The sequence below is a fragment of the Microtus ochrogaster genome, chromosome 10 (assembly GCF_000317375.1).
Source record: "Microtus ochrogaster isolate Prairie Vole_2 chromosome 10, MicOch1.0, whole genome shotgun sequence".
NCBI classification, from domain to species: Eukaryota; Metazoa; Chordata; class Mammalia; order Rodentia; family Cricetidae; genus Microtus; species Microtus ochrogaster.
This window is the reverse complement of record NC_022016.1, coordinates 36,392,251-36,408,196: the sequence shown is the minus strand read 5'-3', so window position 1 is coordinate 36,408,196 and position 15,946 is coordinate 36,392,251. Positions and strand designations below refer to the sequence as shown.

The window sequence follows — 15,946 nt, the reverse complement described above, 5'->3', positions numbered from 1 at the left end:
CAGATCTCTGTGAGTTTGAGACCAGCCTGGTCTACAAGAGCTAGTTCCAGGACAGGCTCCAAAGCCACAGAGAAACCCTGTCTCAAAAAAAAAAAAACCAAAAAAAAATTTTGTTCTGGTCTCCTAGTATGTTCATATGAATTTCAAAATTCTCATATTCATTTCTATAGAATATCTTAGTTGAATTTGATTGGTATATATTCACTAGATTAACCTGGAAGGAATTTTATTCTTAAAAACACAAAATTTTCTAATCTATAAATGAATTATCTCTTCATTTATTCAGGTCTCTAATTTACGTCAATAAAACTTTGTAAGTCACAAAGTATGCCTTATACTTTTTAAAATGCACTTATTTTCTACTTTTTAAAACCATTTTCACGTTATTGATAGGATTACATTCTTAACTTTGTTTCCCACTGTTTACTGATAGCATATAACATATTATTGTTTTTTATATTACTCTTTTGTCTTGCAACCTTTATGAATTAGCTGCAGTCATACCATATTTTATATCATTTAGGATTTTCTACACATAGGATCACATCATCTGAAAATTAATGACACTGAAACTGTTTTTCCCCACTGAGAACCTTTCTTTACTTTGTCTTTTCCATTCTTTTCTTTATCCCTTTTATACCAATAGCTCTACCTTTCTGTGCAATGTTGAATGAAGGAACTCTGATTATATGCTGGACTTAGACATCATTTATTCATTTTTGCCATTAAGTACCATGTTAATTGTATTGTTTATACATGCCCTTCATTAGGTTGAAGAAATTCTTCGTTCTAGCTTGTTGAGGTATATATATATATGGTTTTTTCAAATAATTTTTCTCCTAATGAGATATTATGGCTAGTAATTTTCTAATATTGCCTTCATTTAATTTTAAAAGCTTTAAATTTTATTTTGATTTCTATGTGTATATACTCATGGAGGCCAGAAGAAGGTGTCAGATCCCCTGGAACTAGAATTAGATGTACTTGTGAGTCAGCTGATGTAGGTGCTAGGAACAAAATCTTGATTGAGGGAGCCAATAATCAGACTAGCAAGAAAACTGGCACTAGAGAAATTCCAAGGAATCCACAAGGATGACCCCAGCTAAGACACTAATCAGTAGTGGAGAGGGTACCTGACCTGGCCTTGCCCTGTATTCAGATTGATGACTACCTTAGTTGTCATCATAGAACTTCATTCAGCAATTGGTGGAAGCAGATGCAGAGACCTGCATTAGAGCACTGGGTTGAGCTCCCAAAGTCCAGTTGAAGACAGGGAGGGGTGATAATATGAGTGAAGGAGTCAAGACCATGATGGTGATACCCACAGAAACAGCTGACCCAAGCTAGTGGGAGCTCACTGGCTCCAGACTGACAATAGGAGAACCTGCATAGGACTAAACTAGGCCCTCTGAATGTGGGTGGCAGTTGTGTGACTGGGGCAGACTGAGAGACCACTGGCAGTGAGACCAGGATTTATCTCTACTGCTTGTATTGTATTTTTGGAATCCATTCTTTTTTGAAGAATACTTTCCTCAGCCTAGATATAGTGGGAAGGACCTTGGTCCTGCAACAAAGCAATGTGCTAGACTTTGGTGACTCCCCATGGGAAGCCTTACCCTCTCTGAGGAGTGGATTGGGAGTGGACTGGGAGGAAGGTGGCGAGAACAGGAGGAGGGGAGGGAGTGGGAACTGGGATTGTTATGTAAAATGAGAACAGATAGGGTTTTTTTTAAATAAATAAATTAGTTAAAAGTATTCAGGTCCTCTTTAAGAGCAGTAAGTATTCTTAACTTTTAAGCTCTCTTTCCAGCCCCTACATTCATTTATTTTTTTAAATGGTTGATCAACCTTGCTTCTATGGAGTAAATCTCACTTAGTTATAGTATGTGATTCTTTTTTTCTTTTTGTAAGAGGATGGGGCTTATTGAGATTTTATTAAAGAATAGCACTTGTATTCGTTCTATGTTCTGACCTGCTGTTTTCTCTTCTCGTGATGCCTATGGAGCTCTGTTAACCAGAGAAGTAATGGACTATGGAAATACTTCCATCATGCCCTCAACTTTCTGACTGAATTTGTGAATTGCATGGTTTCTTTTTCAAATACTTAATGGACCAGGCCTGGTGGCTCACACCTTTAACATCATTATTAGGGAAGCTAGGGTCAGAGGACTGCATGCAAGTTTAAGGACAGCCTGGGCTACACAGGACCAGTCTAGTCTGGGTTACAGAGTGTTACTGTGTCTACAACAGCAATAAGCTCAAATATTTGATGGAATTCATTTGTAAAGCTGTATCCACCTTGAATTTTTCCATAGGAAATTTTAAGTTTGACCTGAAGAGGCTTCCATATAAAATTTAAGTTTGGCCTAAAGGTGTTTCCATACACAATGCACCACAAAGTAACTTGATATGTAAATAGCTGTAACCTAGTATTATAACTGTAGATGAGTCTCAGCCAATCATGAGCAGACAATCACAAAATTGCTACTAAAGCAGACAAGCTACAATCTCTTCTTCAATTCCATTTTCAGTATGTCATTTCCTTTAATGCCCATTGTTCTGGTTAGGTCCATTTGGAAAGAGGGAACCTCAGTTGAGAAAATATCCTTATCAGATTGGCCTGTAGGCAAGTCTGTGGGGCATTTTCTTGATTGATTAATGTGGAAGGGCCCGATTTATTGTGAGCCCTTATAAAAACATTCTAAAAACTTATAAAACATTTCTATTTTATCTTATTGCATTTTCCAAACCCCCAGAACCTTATTTATTAATATGAAAATCCATGTTGTATTCTAAGTTGTAATGTAAATGGCTTAATAATATCAACATTTAAATGGCATATACTGTGACTGTTTGAAATCATATTTTAATGGCTTTCATCAATCAATTTTTCATTTTTATTTTTAAAAAGAAAACAAAATTATCTTTTTTCATTATATATATCAATCCAAGTTCCATCCTCCCATTCCCTCCACTTATACCCCATCCCCATCCACTCCTCAGAGAGGGTAAGGCACATTGATGGGGAAGGTCCAAGGCCCTTCCCACTGTATCTATGCTGAGCAAGGAATCCATTCAAAGATAATGGGTTCCCAAAAATCCAGTACATGCAGTAGGAATAAAGCCTGGTGTCACTGTCAGTGACTCCTCAGTCTGTCACAGCCATGCAACTGTCTAGAGTTAAACTGTTAAAGTACAGTTTTATAGATATAACTAAAATTTTACCACAAGGTTGTGGCTGAACATAGCGGACAATGAGGACTACTGAGAACTCAAGAACAATGGCAATGGGTTTTTGATCCTACTGCATGTGCTGGCTTTGGGGGGGCCTGGGCAGTTTGGATGCTCACCTTACTAGACCTGGATGGAGGTGGGTGGTCCTTGGACTTCCCACAGGGCAGGGAACCCTGATCGCTCTTTGGGCTGATGAGGGAGGGGGACTTGATCGGGGGAGGGGGAGGGAAATGGGAGGTGGTGGTGGGGAAGAGACAGAAATCTTTAATAGATAAATAAATTTAAAAAAATAAAGAAACAAAAAACACAGTTTTATGTGTTTTTAATATATAGTTGGAATATAATGTTACTTCATTTCATGTACATATTAAATATCCCATTCATACTGAGAACACAAGGTACTTTCTCTTACTATATAATTTTTAATTCATTGCTGTTTCTTTATATCATCTCAAATTACATGTATATATTACAATTTTAATTGCAGTACTGTTTTTAGTTTTTCAATTACAGTGTTTTAGTTTCTTTTATATTTGATCATAAAAACTACCAGAAGACATATTCTGTGTCTTCTTTCTACCCTCAACTTGTCACCTAAAACTGCAAATGCTTGAAGCAAGATCATGCCTTCCTTTCCATGTGTTATCGAACTTTCTCCCGCATCCAACTTACCAAGTCTTTGTCTAATGTCCCAGGGACAGATCTGCTTCTTATGCTTGAAGTATCCTCTAAGTCTTCTGTAAATGACTCACTGAAATCTAACTCAGATTGACTCCGGTCTGGAGGGATAAATGTGAAATGCAGATGTGAACCAGCTTATTCCGTGGTTCTGCATTTCCATTGCAAACATTTAAGTATTTCAATATTTCAGTTTATACATGCATACACACACACAGACACACAGACACACAGACACACAGACACACAGACACAGAGAGACAGACAGACAGAATACAATACAGTAGAAACAGCATCCAGGCTCACAAACTCCGTGCTGCTTTAATTTGACACACTCACATTTTTATAGTGTTTTTGAAATTGCCTTAATTCGACCATGGACACATCTGTGTTCATTTGTCCTTTGATCACAGGGAGTTAAATGTTCTGTTATAAGATCCAAGGGTAGGTTTAAACTGTGTAAAGATTCTGATTTACTCCTTTCGAAATACTAAAAATGCTCATAGATTGGGTCCTTAAGCTTGACAAGAAAAGAACTTAACACTCTTAAAGAGAATTCACTGTTTCCACATTTGACATAAGATGAAGTCAACTGATCATATTTCCACTTTTAAATGATGTGACTTCCTTTCATGCAAAGGGGAGTGACTATAGAGAGATTGAGAGGTTTTAATTTCATTAGCTACTAGAACATTCCTTCATGAATAGAAGATCTTTAGTTCAGTTTTTAAATTAACAGTGAAAAAATGATGTGCTTCTCAGCAATGCTGTAGACACCTTACCAAGTCAGGGCAGCTGACTTTCACAGACTAGTTCGGTTCTAAAGCCCTGCTGAGACAAATATAGTTGCTTATGGAGGAGAGAGACTGGAGAGAGCAATCAGATAACTTAAGTTTGAAATGGTAAATAGAGTGATGAGGAGGGGGTTAGCACAGTGCCTGGTAGAATAAATATACTCTAAATGATCCGGGGTTGTGGAAGACATTCAGTAGAAGGTAACTTCATGACGTTAGCGTCTAGGATATGTTACAGTTTTTCATCAAATGAGTGAACTACTTTATTATCTTTCTTTTAAAAAATATATTCATTTATTTAATGTATGTGCACATTCATGTGTGCCATGATGCAAAAGTGAAAAATCACAGGACAGCTTTTGGGAGTTGGTTCTTTCCTTTCATCATGTGGGCCCAGGGAACTGAACACAGGTTGTCAGGGTTGGCAGCAAGTACCTTTACCCACTTCACCTTGTTGTTGGGCCCCCTTTCCTAATTTTAAGAACATGCATTTTTAGAGACCTCCCATCCCCAGTGCCACACCTGTACATGGGTATGCCCACAAACACACAAAAACATGCACACACAAACCCTTTAGAAGCCTGTTGCCTAGAAAAGGCCTCTTTGCAAGTCAAGTTACAAGCTAGAATCCAGCCTTAGGCAGCATGCAGATATTATCCTTTAGCAATGGTAATTATCCTTTAGATAATGGTTTAATGCTGAGGATTTAATCATGAATTGAGTTCAGCATATGGTACATAAACATTACAATAACAATGTATTTCTCTGAAGAATTTTCTTACTGCAATATAAATATCTATATAAATAAAAAGATTTCTTGCTAATATTTTTAATATACATGCTTGATAGTTTTTTCTTTAAAGTATCATGGAATTCCTCTTATAGAGATGATATTGTACTTATTTATTTTAATATATATATTTGAGATTATAGTATAATTTTATCACTTCCCCTTCCCTTAGGTCCCCCCAAAGCATCCCGTGTACACACCCCACCCAAACTCTCTTAGACTCATGGCTCTTTGTTTAACTCTTATTACTGGGAAGAGGCAAGGTCAGTTGAGAAAATGTCTCCCTCTCTCAGACTGGCCAGTAGGTAAGTCTGTGAGGAATTTTCTTGATGGTTATTAATATGGAAGGAACCAGATCAATGTTGCCAACACTACCCCTGAACAGGTGGTCCTGGGGTGTAGGTGGAAGCAGGTTGAGCAAGCTGTGAGGAGCAAGCCAGTAAACCACATTCGTCCACAGTCTGTCATTGGTTCCTGCTTTCCCTTCATGAGAGACTATAAGCTATATAAGGAAATAAACCCATTCTCCTCCAAGTTGCCTTAGGTCATGGTGTTTATCACTGCAATAGGAAGCACACCAAGCTACTTACAAATAATTGCGTTTTAAAGGATGAAACAGTTTGTGTGGGTATATGGAATGTCTGGTCTCTACTGATGGAACTTTCATTTTCTTGATCCCTAGGTGAGAGTTATTACCCGTCATAAGAAATGTACCATAGAACTACTTGTATTTTCTATCTTTCTAAATTGATAATCTTGTATAGCTTTGAACCATAACAATGACTTAGAGCAAAGCTGTACACTCAATAAGTAGATTTTATTTTAGTGCATTGGACCTAAGGCTCACCTGGGATCACTCTTAGAAACTGGTTATGCTTTGACCTATTACTATAATGGATGATGGTCTTCTCAAGTCTAAAACATCTACTCAATACCCTGTGAAGCAGGCAATTCGAATTGTTTCAATCTTTTTTTTAACAGTACAGTGCTCATATTGTGACTACCTACCTGAGGAAAGGGAGGCACCCGACACGGCGATGGAAGGTGGCCCAGATGTGTTTCTGCGGTGACTCTTTGTCAGCTCCTCAGAGGGGCTTTCCCTGGCACCCACAGCCATGGACTTTTCAACAACATGGTCCTTCCCGCAGAGGAAGAAAATGAAAAACAGGAACATTATACTGACTGATTTCTCTTAAAACCCCTTCATATAAATACACTTTAGTATAATGATATTTATATGTATTATTGGAGGAGGGGATGAAATAACCTTTGAAGGATCCTATCAGAAGCCCATACTTAGGAAGCTACTGTATAAAATGGAATTCAAGAAGGTTTCAATTTGGCATAAAACATATTTGAATACTTCTTTCACTCATGAACTAGTGATATAAGATTAGCAAGAAAGATTGTATAGGAACTTCTACTTAGAACTGCTTGGTTTTGTATTTGTCCTCTGTCAACATCCATCTCCTCAAATACTCTGCTGTGGTTTTAATCAGGGAAGTTACACCAAAGGGCCAAACAACGGGTACTTTGATCTTCAGGTTGGTGTTACGGGATGATAATAAAATCCTTTATGATGTGTGCCAAGTGCATGGTTTTCGGTAATTGGCAATCATGACATGAGCAGTTTGCTTCTGGCACATTCTTTTTTTATTATTTGCCACAAAAGAGGGTATTTTTTCTCTTTATTTTTTTTCTGATCTGTAAGCCCAAAAACTTTAAGCTAAAGCAAACTTTTTAAGTTGTATCTCAAACATTGTGGCAATAATGGAAAACCAAGTAAGCCAACTCACATAAACTATACTTCCTCTGACCACAATTATCCAAGACCCCATCATAGTTCCCACCTAGAAGACTGGGTGATCAAAATATAGTTACATGTATGTTGAAATAAAAATGTCATGCATGATGCTTATCAGTGTTTATGAGAATGGAAACTCGTAGACAGCAGGTGAAGTCCTGAGTGTATGTGCATCATTCAATATAAGAATAGCCATGGCAAGGACCAATGTCTCATTCACAGAGGAATGACAAAGTCTTCTTCTATTTATACAATGTTGATAGTGTGTGTAGAAAATATCCACAGTAGCTTTATTCTCCCTTGGATGTTTATGGCCAGGAGACAGCTACTGAGATTAGCTAAACTGTAACCATGTTCAACTGTATGCAATGAGCCCACCTCCCTACTAGACTGTCATATAATAAACAGGCTGAGATTGGGATGGGGTTGCAGCCTTTTCATCAGAGAGCCCAGTGCACCTAATCCCAACAGTCCTGCAGGATGCAGCAGGTACTTCTTCATCTTAGAGCCATAGGTAATTTAGGGGATGCCTAGCTACAAATAAATGTTTGTACATGTGGCAGAATACAGTCTGAGATTAGTTTTCATTGTGTACTCTGACAAAAAGCAAACCCTATCCCAGATCTGCTGATTTCTATAGGGGCAGTGTAAGCTTGCTTTTGTAAAAAAAAAAAAAAATTGTTGAGTACTTCCATCTAAATCACTCTACACCTCAACTCCTTTCTTGATTCATTCCCAAATTAATAATCTCTTCTTTAATTATTATTTTTAATCTGTCATTAATATTAGGCCATCATTGAATATATAAAAACAATAGTTCGTATAAACATATATAAAAATATAGTATATACTATATATATATATATATATATATATATATATAACATGTGTGTGTAACTTACTGTGTTCATTTAGCATTGCCTGTATGTACATGTGTGTCCAAGGCTGACCACTTGAGATTGGAAAACCTATGTGAGAACCCAGCCTTGGAGGAAACTGATTCACCCCCCTCAGCAGTCATATTGTTGACATTTCATAGGTACATTTTCTCTGTCATGTCTAGGGGACACTATGTAGTTAAGCTTTTTTGTTTGTTTGTTTCATTGTTGTTTTTTTTTTTTTTGAGACAAGTTTTCTCTGTGTAATAGCCCTGGTTGTTTTGGAACTTGCTCTGTAGACCATTCTGGCCTCAAACTCACGTAAACACATCCCAAGTGCTGGGTTTAAACATGTACACCACCACCTCCTAACACTGAGCTTTATTTAATATTTTTTAAAAATCCTGTACTTCTCTTGAGAACTAGGCTGAGATTAAATGTCAAGGAAGATGGCACCATGGTGTGATAACTGTTCAACCTAAGAGACATTTTACCATTCTTTTCATTATACATGGTTAAGTAGTGCCTACAGGATGAAATCCCTCTTGGTTGCCTGATATCTTAGACCTACAGCAATACTTTAATGAAGTCTCCACAGATAGATCTGCTTCTTACTTGCTTAGCATGCTAATCAATTCAGCTCCAATAGACTGTATTCAGTATTTCACAATTTCCAACATGTAAAACCTATAGCAGAAAGTATATTTCTTCTAATTCCTCTAATTATCATAGCCTAGCAAAGTTTGTCTAGACTGTAATAGAGGTCAAATGGATGAAGTAGTTTAGGTCAGTTTTTAACAGCTCATCATAAAATTCTTTGCACATGAAAGTCCTCTAACGAAGCAAGACTAAGCTCCTCACTGGTAATTATGATGATGGAAAATTTCCCCACGGGTGATCTGGTGGTACCATTAATATTGAACATTAATAGGTCAGCTAACATTGTACAGTCTTTAACATGTAACACATAGTCTATAACAAGGGTTCTCAGCCTTTGGGGTTGAAAGACCCTTTCATGGAGGTCACTTAAGACCATCAGAAAACACAAATATTTACATTACAATTTATAACAGTAGCAAAATTACATCTATGAAGTAGCAAGGAAAATAATTTTGCAGTTGGGAGTCACCACAGCATGAGGAACTGTATCAAAGGGGTGCAGCATTAGGAAGATTGAGAACCACTGGTCTGGAACTTCAGGTGGTGAAGCCTAGACTTAGCAGTTTATATCTAGCATAAACAGAGATAGTCAAAAGGTTTCATTTATAGGAGAAACTGTGCTTAGATCAGTTACAACACAAGAACAAGTTCCGCTCCCTCACTGTATATGAATTGAAAAATTTTCCAATTTCATTGTAGGAAATAACTTTGGGCAAAATTGTTCTTTCCCTTCAAATGATACCTGGGAAGATAATCCTTCTTTTGTGATCAACCAAACTGAGTTACCTTATTGGCATTCAGCTGTTACCCACTGGCACAGGCACAGCAGTTGACAACTTTTTTGAATGCTTGTTTATCATAGTAACTGGTAAACATTATCATAATCTTCATTGGAACCCTCCTTTCCTCATGCCTTTCCTTGCCCACAATTCTCTTTATAAGGAATGCAAGGCTCCTGAGCCTTGTACAAGTATTCACTCTGACTGGTCAGTGTCTCTTTACTACCAGCTCCTAAATACATTCAATATCACTCCTTGCTAGGTTACTGAAGAAGAAAATATAGTCATCAACAACCTCTGCACTTTTCTGACAGCTGAACAGAAGCCAGTTGCTGAGCTTAGCATAAGTATTTATGAAACTCAGAAGATGCCTTTTATCTAAGGAAATACAGTTTAGGCTTTCTTGAAACAGATCAGTCAGTGATATTCAGGCTGTCTGAATGTCTTTTGATTCTTCCTCCAAAATACTGAACCACTCTGCTCACTACACATCCTGCTGCTACCTCCCTGTTTCCTGTTTCCATGCCCCCTTTAATAGCTTCAGTATGGCAAAGGCTTCCAAAAGGGTCTGTAGGCTTCGCTTACTTCCCTCAGCTGTTTCTCAGCAGCTCCTTCCTGAGATCCTGCCTAAACAAATGCTAAGCCATGTTGCTCTGCTGTATGAGCCCTCAGCAGCACGCTGGCCTTTTCGGTCTTCCTTTAGTAAATTGGGCATGCCTATCTCTGGTTCTTTGTGTTGGCAGCTCCCCATGAAGTGTCCAGATACTTTACAAACTATTTGAGCCAGGGCATTGATTATTAAAGATGGATCAGCTTTCTTTCTATGTGTTGAATATTGATTTGGTCTGTCTGGAGGATACTTTGCCAGCCCAGACATTTGCATGGCTGATTCTTTCACTTATTTTAAATCTTTGTCCAGGGCCTTTCAGGAGGTTTCACTTCGCTAAATTATGGCTGAATCAAAGTACTAAAGTATATATATATATATATAATGATTTCATAACTATATATTCCAGGAACATGGGATTTCTTGCTTAATAAAAAGTTCTAGAGTGGGCGGTGGTGGCGTGCGCCTTTAGCGAGGCAGAGGCAGGAGGATCTCTGTGAGTTCGAGGCCAGCCTGGTCTACAAAAGCTAGTTCCAGGACAGGCTCCAAAGCTACAGAGAAACCTTGTCTTGAAAACATCCCCCAAAAGTCTAATAGATGGTAATGTTTTCCAAGAATGACTTCCAATAGAATAGTGGGTAAAAGAAAGTATTACTCCCAAATGCTTTGTGCCTTTTCTTCCTTAAAGGAAAATAATGTGATACAAACAATAATTTTTCATTTAGCATATTTATATATAAGCATTTATTAGGTGTTTGACCTGTCATTTTAATAGATGTAAAGAAAGAAAATTATAAAATCACTCCAAGGTTCTACTTTTCCTGTAGAGAAACAGCTAATTTATAAATATGTCCTCGGAGAATTAATGTGAAAGTTTCCTATTTCTTTAAATTGCACAGCCATTTAAGGATGGGCCACATAATAGCACATTTCAAACCTGTCTTGCCCTTTTGTCCTCACTTTGGATTTCTGGCGCAAAGCTACGGATACAGTCCATTCAACAGTATGAACATGTGCAGAGATACAGAGAATTCAAACGAGTCATGGGCGGTGGTAAAGCAAGTCTTAGAGACTGGCTGTCTCTTCACAGTTGTGTACTCACTCTACTGCTGATGGAGGTCACACTACGAACACTTGGGGCTGGTGACCTCTGGGTGGCTGGGGTTCCACCATTGCTGTAGCTGTTTGTCGGTGTTCCTCGTCCTGCCTCCTGGTCAATGAGATCGGGCGAAGCGGTACTTCTCCTATACAAAAGGATAAGGCACATTTGAACTTTGACAGCAGTCAAAGATGCCAGCCCAGAAATGTTGATGAGGAAAATGATGAGGAATGCAAACCACACCACTCTGACTAGGGCCAGCCACATTGGAGCTGCTCAGTAGTGTTCGTGGTGCCTTCCTCAAAGACCTGCAGGAGTTCACTAGGTCCTTTGTCCACATCCCAACTTGTCTAATTCCAATGTCATTTAACTGAGCTTCACCCTACCTTTCCAACTTTTCCAATTTCCCTGTTTTCATCAGTACTCTAAGTCATTCATAATTCTCAAATGACAAAATTTACAGGCACATCTAAGTCATATGCTTCCATCATCCTCATCTTTTTTTTTATTCTTTGTCCATGAGAACCCTCCTCTCCTTTCAGTACAGAAGTTCTGCTTTCCCCATCAGATTTTTCTTGACAAGCACAGACCTTGTTTTTCTTGCTCTGGTCACTTACAGGTTTTGACTAACTGTTCCCTCTTGCTACAGAGTGTATTGTTTAGTGTCTTAAGTCCTGTGCATATGTGCAAGTATTTGACATTTGACTAAGAATCTTGAAAAACCTTCTATATAGCATCCTTTTGATAGCACGGAGCATGTTTGGCCTCCTCTCTCTAGAGGTAACTCCAAATTTCAGAACTATGGATATAGCTCAAAGTAGTTGCTCACTGCTTGCTGATCCTGACAAAATAACACATTTGCTGTTTCAATTGTTTGAAGCAATTTGGAGTTCTAAGTTTTAGAACAATTTCCCTGAACCACTGCATTTTGACAACAGTTAATCAATCTGCACTTTTCTACATGCGTTCATCTCAGACACCGACCCAGTGATGTGTCATGTCCATAGATGATCAATTCTCAGAACAATATTCTAAATAAGTACATCTCCATAATGTTTTTTGGGGGGATCACCTTTAAAAATGTCTCTTCAAAAAGAGCTCAAGAAAGTAAAAAAGAATTCATGTGAATATTTGTGCTTCCCTGTGTTGAAGGCCTTCCAACACCCAAGTGGCTCTGCCAAATTACCCAAGATGGTTTCAAAAGGGCTGAAAGCAAAGTCCTATTTACTGTAGATTCTCTGGCAGCATCTGGTTAATCAGAATGATGACATTTAACAGGTTCACCTGTAGTAAGAAAAAATCTTCTTGTGATCCTAAGTCAACTACTGGAAATTATTGTTGCCAACAGCATTAGCTGAAAAATGACACAGACTTTCCTATTTGTCCATGACATTTACTGTGAGTGTCAAAAATATTTCCTTTTGCTTGATTATACCAAGAAAAGGTTAAATCTAAAGAGGCACGGACTTTTAAATGCTTAGCTGCCAAGTGTTTTAGATGCTATTTAAAATAGGATATAAGTTCATGGTCCTTTGCCACTTAAATAGGAAGATTATGATGGCATCTACATTAAATTTAGAGAAGTTTGAAATCCATTTTTGATGTTGCCATGATTTAAATATGTATTAGAGACCATTGGCAACAAATGTTCAGGCTCATGTGGCTAAGGGGAAACTGGAAAGAAGGAGACCCAGTTGACAGGGTCGTGGGGCTTAGTTATGTTAGGCTATGGGAAGACACATTTTCGAGATTAGAAGAGTTTTGTCTAACTTAGTTTATGAAATATACTTTGAACAGCCTACGTGTTTGTTATCTCTAATTCCGTGATGCCCCCAAATATTGACAATGCCTTTTGAGATATGTGCAATTCTGGACAGAGGATCCAAGGATAAGACAGATCCTATAAATTGCCTTGCCTTTCTGAGCTTACGTAATGCTCTCCCAGGAGTGGTATCTAGGAAATAATTTTCCAGCTTTCTCTCTTTCTAGACTGATAATGTTGAGCTTGCACTACATGGTCAAATGATTATGTCCAGAAGGCAGCATTAGAGCCACTAACACTGAGACCAAGGTATAAAGCATGGTACCACACAGAATGCAGGGTATTCCTACCGAGGCATATAAGCCTTTTTAAAAGTTCTTTTAATTATTTTAAATCTGAAATGAATTCATAAGAAAATGAGAAATAAAAGTTATAACTAGAAAATGAGATAAGTCTGATAAATGAGGAAGAAATACCAAACTCTAAAAAGAAAAGAGAAAGAGGCTAAATGCAGTTCTCTTCTAATCTTTGCTGTCCCCAAATGCTACATCTTTAAACTTTATGTGAGCTAAGCCTTGACCCCCTGTGGTATATCTGAAACATCACATTGGATACCCTGAGCATGTGATCTAGAAATAAATATATTAAAAGCCCCTGTCTGATTCCAATACACAGAAAAAGCTGGAAAATATTGTGCTAAACTGCTCAGTATGTTCATTAGTCTCAGGCATGCATCTGCCTACACTCATTCTTTCCCATGTACTACCATGTTTCCTGCTTAGTATAGTGCTCACATGGAAAGTGCTGAGCTGCCCTCACGGTGACTGTCTTAGATAAAGATACATTTTTTGGTTTAGTGAGTGACTGTGAGATACTAAGTGTTCCCTTATAATAATTTTGTGGCTAGCAAGATGAAAATAATTTCTCATTTTTAAATTGATGATAAAAACAAAAGAAAAGTATCTTATGATACATAAATACTATAATTCATATTTAAATATCAATAAAGTTATTTCATTTTCTAGACTTATCTCATTCAATGTTGTTGGAAAGCAGGCATAGCCTTTCATTTATGTATTATCTGTACTTCTTTCTTTCTCCAACAGAATTGAAAAGTTGAGGTGGAGAATTTATAGGCCATAAGGCCAAACATTAGCTTGAATATACGTACTCATTCACAGATATGAATATCTGTATTTAAAAATCAAACTATTTGGAAAGGCTAACACATTCCAAAGGAAAAAGTTGTAAATGGGTTATAAATACAGACTTTATGCATTTCCTGATGATAATATGACTGAATCCATATTTTCCTACATGTTCTATCATTTATCCTCACTTTAATACTTAAAGAATTCTTTATTCATAAGCTCTCAATTGTCTGACAATTTTGTCTTAGTCTGTTTATGACCATTTGTGGCTTTGGTTTCAAATCCCTTGTTTCCATTAAAGAAAGGTCTCCTTACCCAATAGAAGTTAAAATAGAAAAAGAAAGAATTAGTAGATCTGGATGCAAGGACAATAGTGGCACAAAGCTTATGAGAATAACCAAATAATAACTAATTTGACATAAGGTCCACTCCACAAGATGGAACTCATCCCTGACACTGCTTGGGTGACCAAGAACCAGAGACTAGATAGCCCAGGGACCTAGAGTAAAAGCAAATACTACCAATATTTCATGTTTTCCGTTGCCATCTACCTGTTTTTTGATACAGTCTCTCAGTGGTACTTGAACTCACCAAGTAGTAGCCTGACTGTACCTCAATTCAAGCATGTACCTCAATTTCCCAACCATTTTAAAGGTAGAACACTATCCCCAACACTCATAGGTAAATTTATGGAATAAAATTCACAGGTTTTTAGAGATACAGCACACTTAAAAACAGTTTTAAAGCTTGTTTTCTTTTTTGAAGGAGTTTGCTGAGTAAATTATAGTGTTTCATTTAAAGGAAAAAAGTCAAATAAACTAGTGCTGACTATGTACATGATCTTGACTGCAAACTAGAGCAATCCCACCATGCTATAGAATAGCATAGGTAGGCCATGAAGAAGATACTGCCTACCTGAAATCTCAGTTGCAAAGAGATTAAAAATTCTATATAGGACATGAAAATAATATTACTTCTAATGAAAGTAGAGATAGTATTAAATCATGGGATGGATTTAATAAACTTACTTTCACCAAATATACATACAGAAAACAGAAATTTTGAATAGTGAAGGTACCTAATATGACCTATTTTAGTAGACATGGAAAATAGAAAAGTGAAGCATAGAATGAGGATGAGCAATTAAAAGTAAAAGGATAATCTTAGTGTGTGTATAGGGGACAGAAGTGGAAGAAAGAACCACAAAATAGGTGAGTATGATGATGTGCAAAGGCTCATGGCAAGAATGCTTGCCATACCCTTCAGCAACATGGAAGAAATTCTGCCTAGAAATACAGCTCCATCTTCTACCAACTTCCACTAAACAGCACATTTCAGGCTCAGTGTTCTACATATTTATATAATGTTAAGGGGACATTGCTAGTGTCCCACCTAAACCCTCACATCCTATTACTAGTTCTATGTAGCGATATTTCATTTGTATTGTAATAAATAAAGCTTGCTTGAAGATCAGAAAGTAAAACAGCCTCATTGATTAGCCTTACAGACCAGGCAGTGATGGCATACCCATTTAATCCCAGTAGCCACACAGTTTGCCATAGAAACTGGGCAGTAGTGGTGCATGCCTTTAAAGCCCTAGAAAGGAATATAAGACGGGAGGAGACAGCTCTCAGACACAGTCTTATTCTGAGATTCCTGGAGACAGGATTGCCATTTTGGACTGAGGTAAGAGCCAATTTATGTCTTTAG

General features: G+C 37.5%; 1 protein-coding gene across 2 annotated transcripts in view; it reads right to left on the bottom strand.

Moving 5' to 3' along the window:
• The window catches only part of Sytl5 (synaptotagmin like 5), a 303,531-nt gene that overhangs the window by 38,096 nt on the left and 249,489 nt on the right, over window positions 1-15,946 (bottom strand). Inside the window, exons 7-10 of one of the 2 annotated variants that reach the window (XM_026782244.1) lie at window positions 11,327-11,468; window positions 6,505-6,634; window positions 3,907-4,013; window positions 3,351-3,440 (exon numbers count right to left, since the gene is read on the bottom strand). In XM_026782244.1, the coding sequence (XP_026638045.1) occupies window positions 3,351-3,440; window positions 3,907-4,013; window positions 6,505-6,634; window positions 11,327-11,468 (469 nt within the window). The remainder of the gene's footprint in view (window positions 1-3,350; window positions 3,441-3,906; window positions 4,014-6,504; window positions 6,635-11,326; window positions 11,469-15,946) is intronic. The other variant, XM_026782245.1, reaches the window with a different exon arrangement.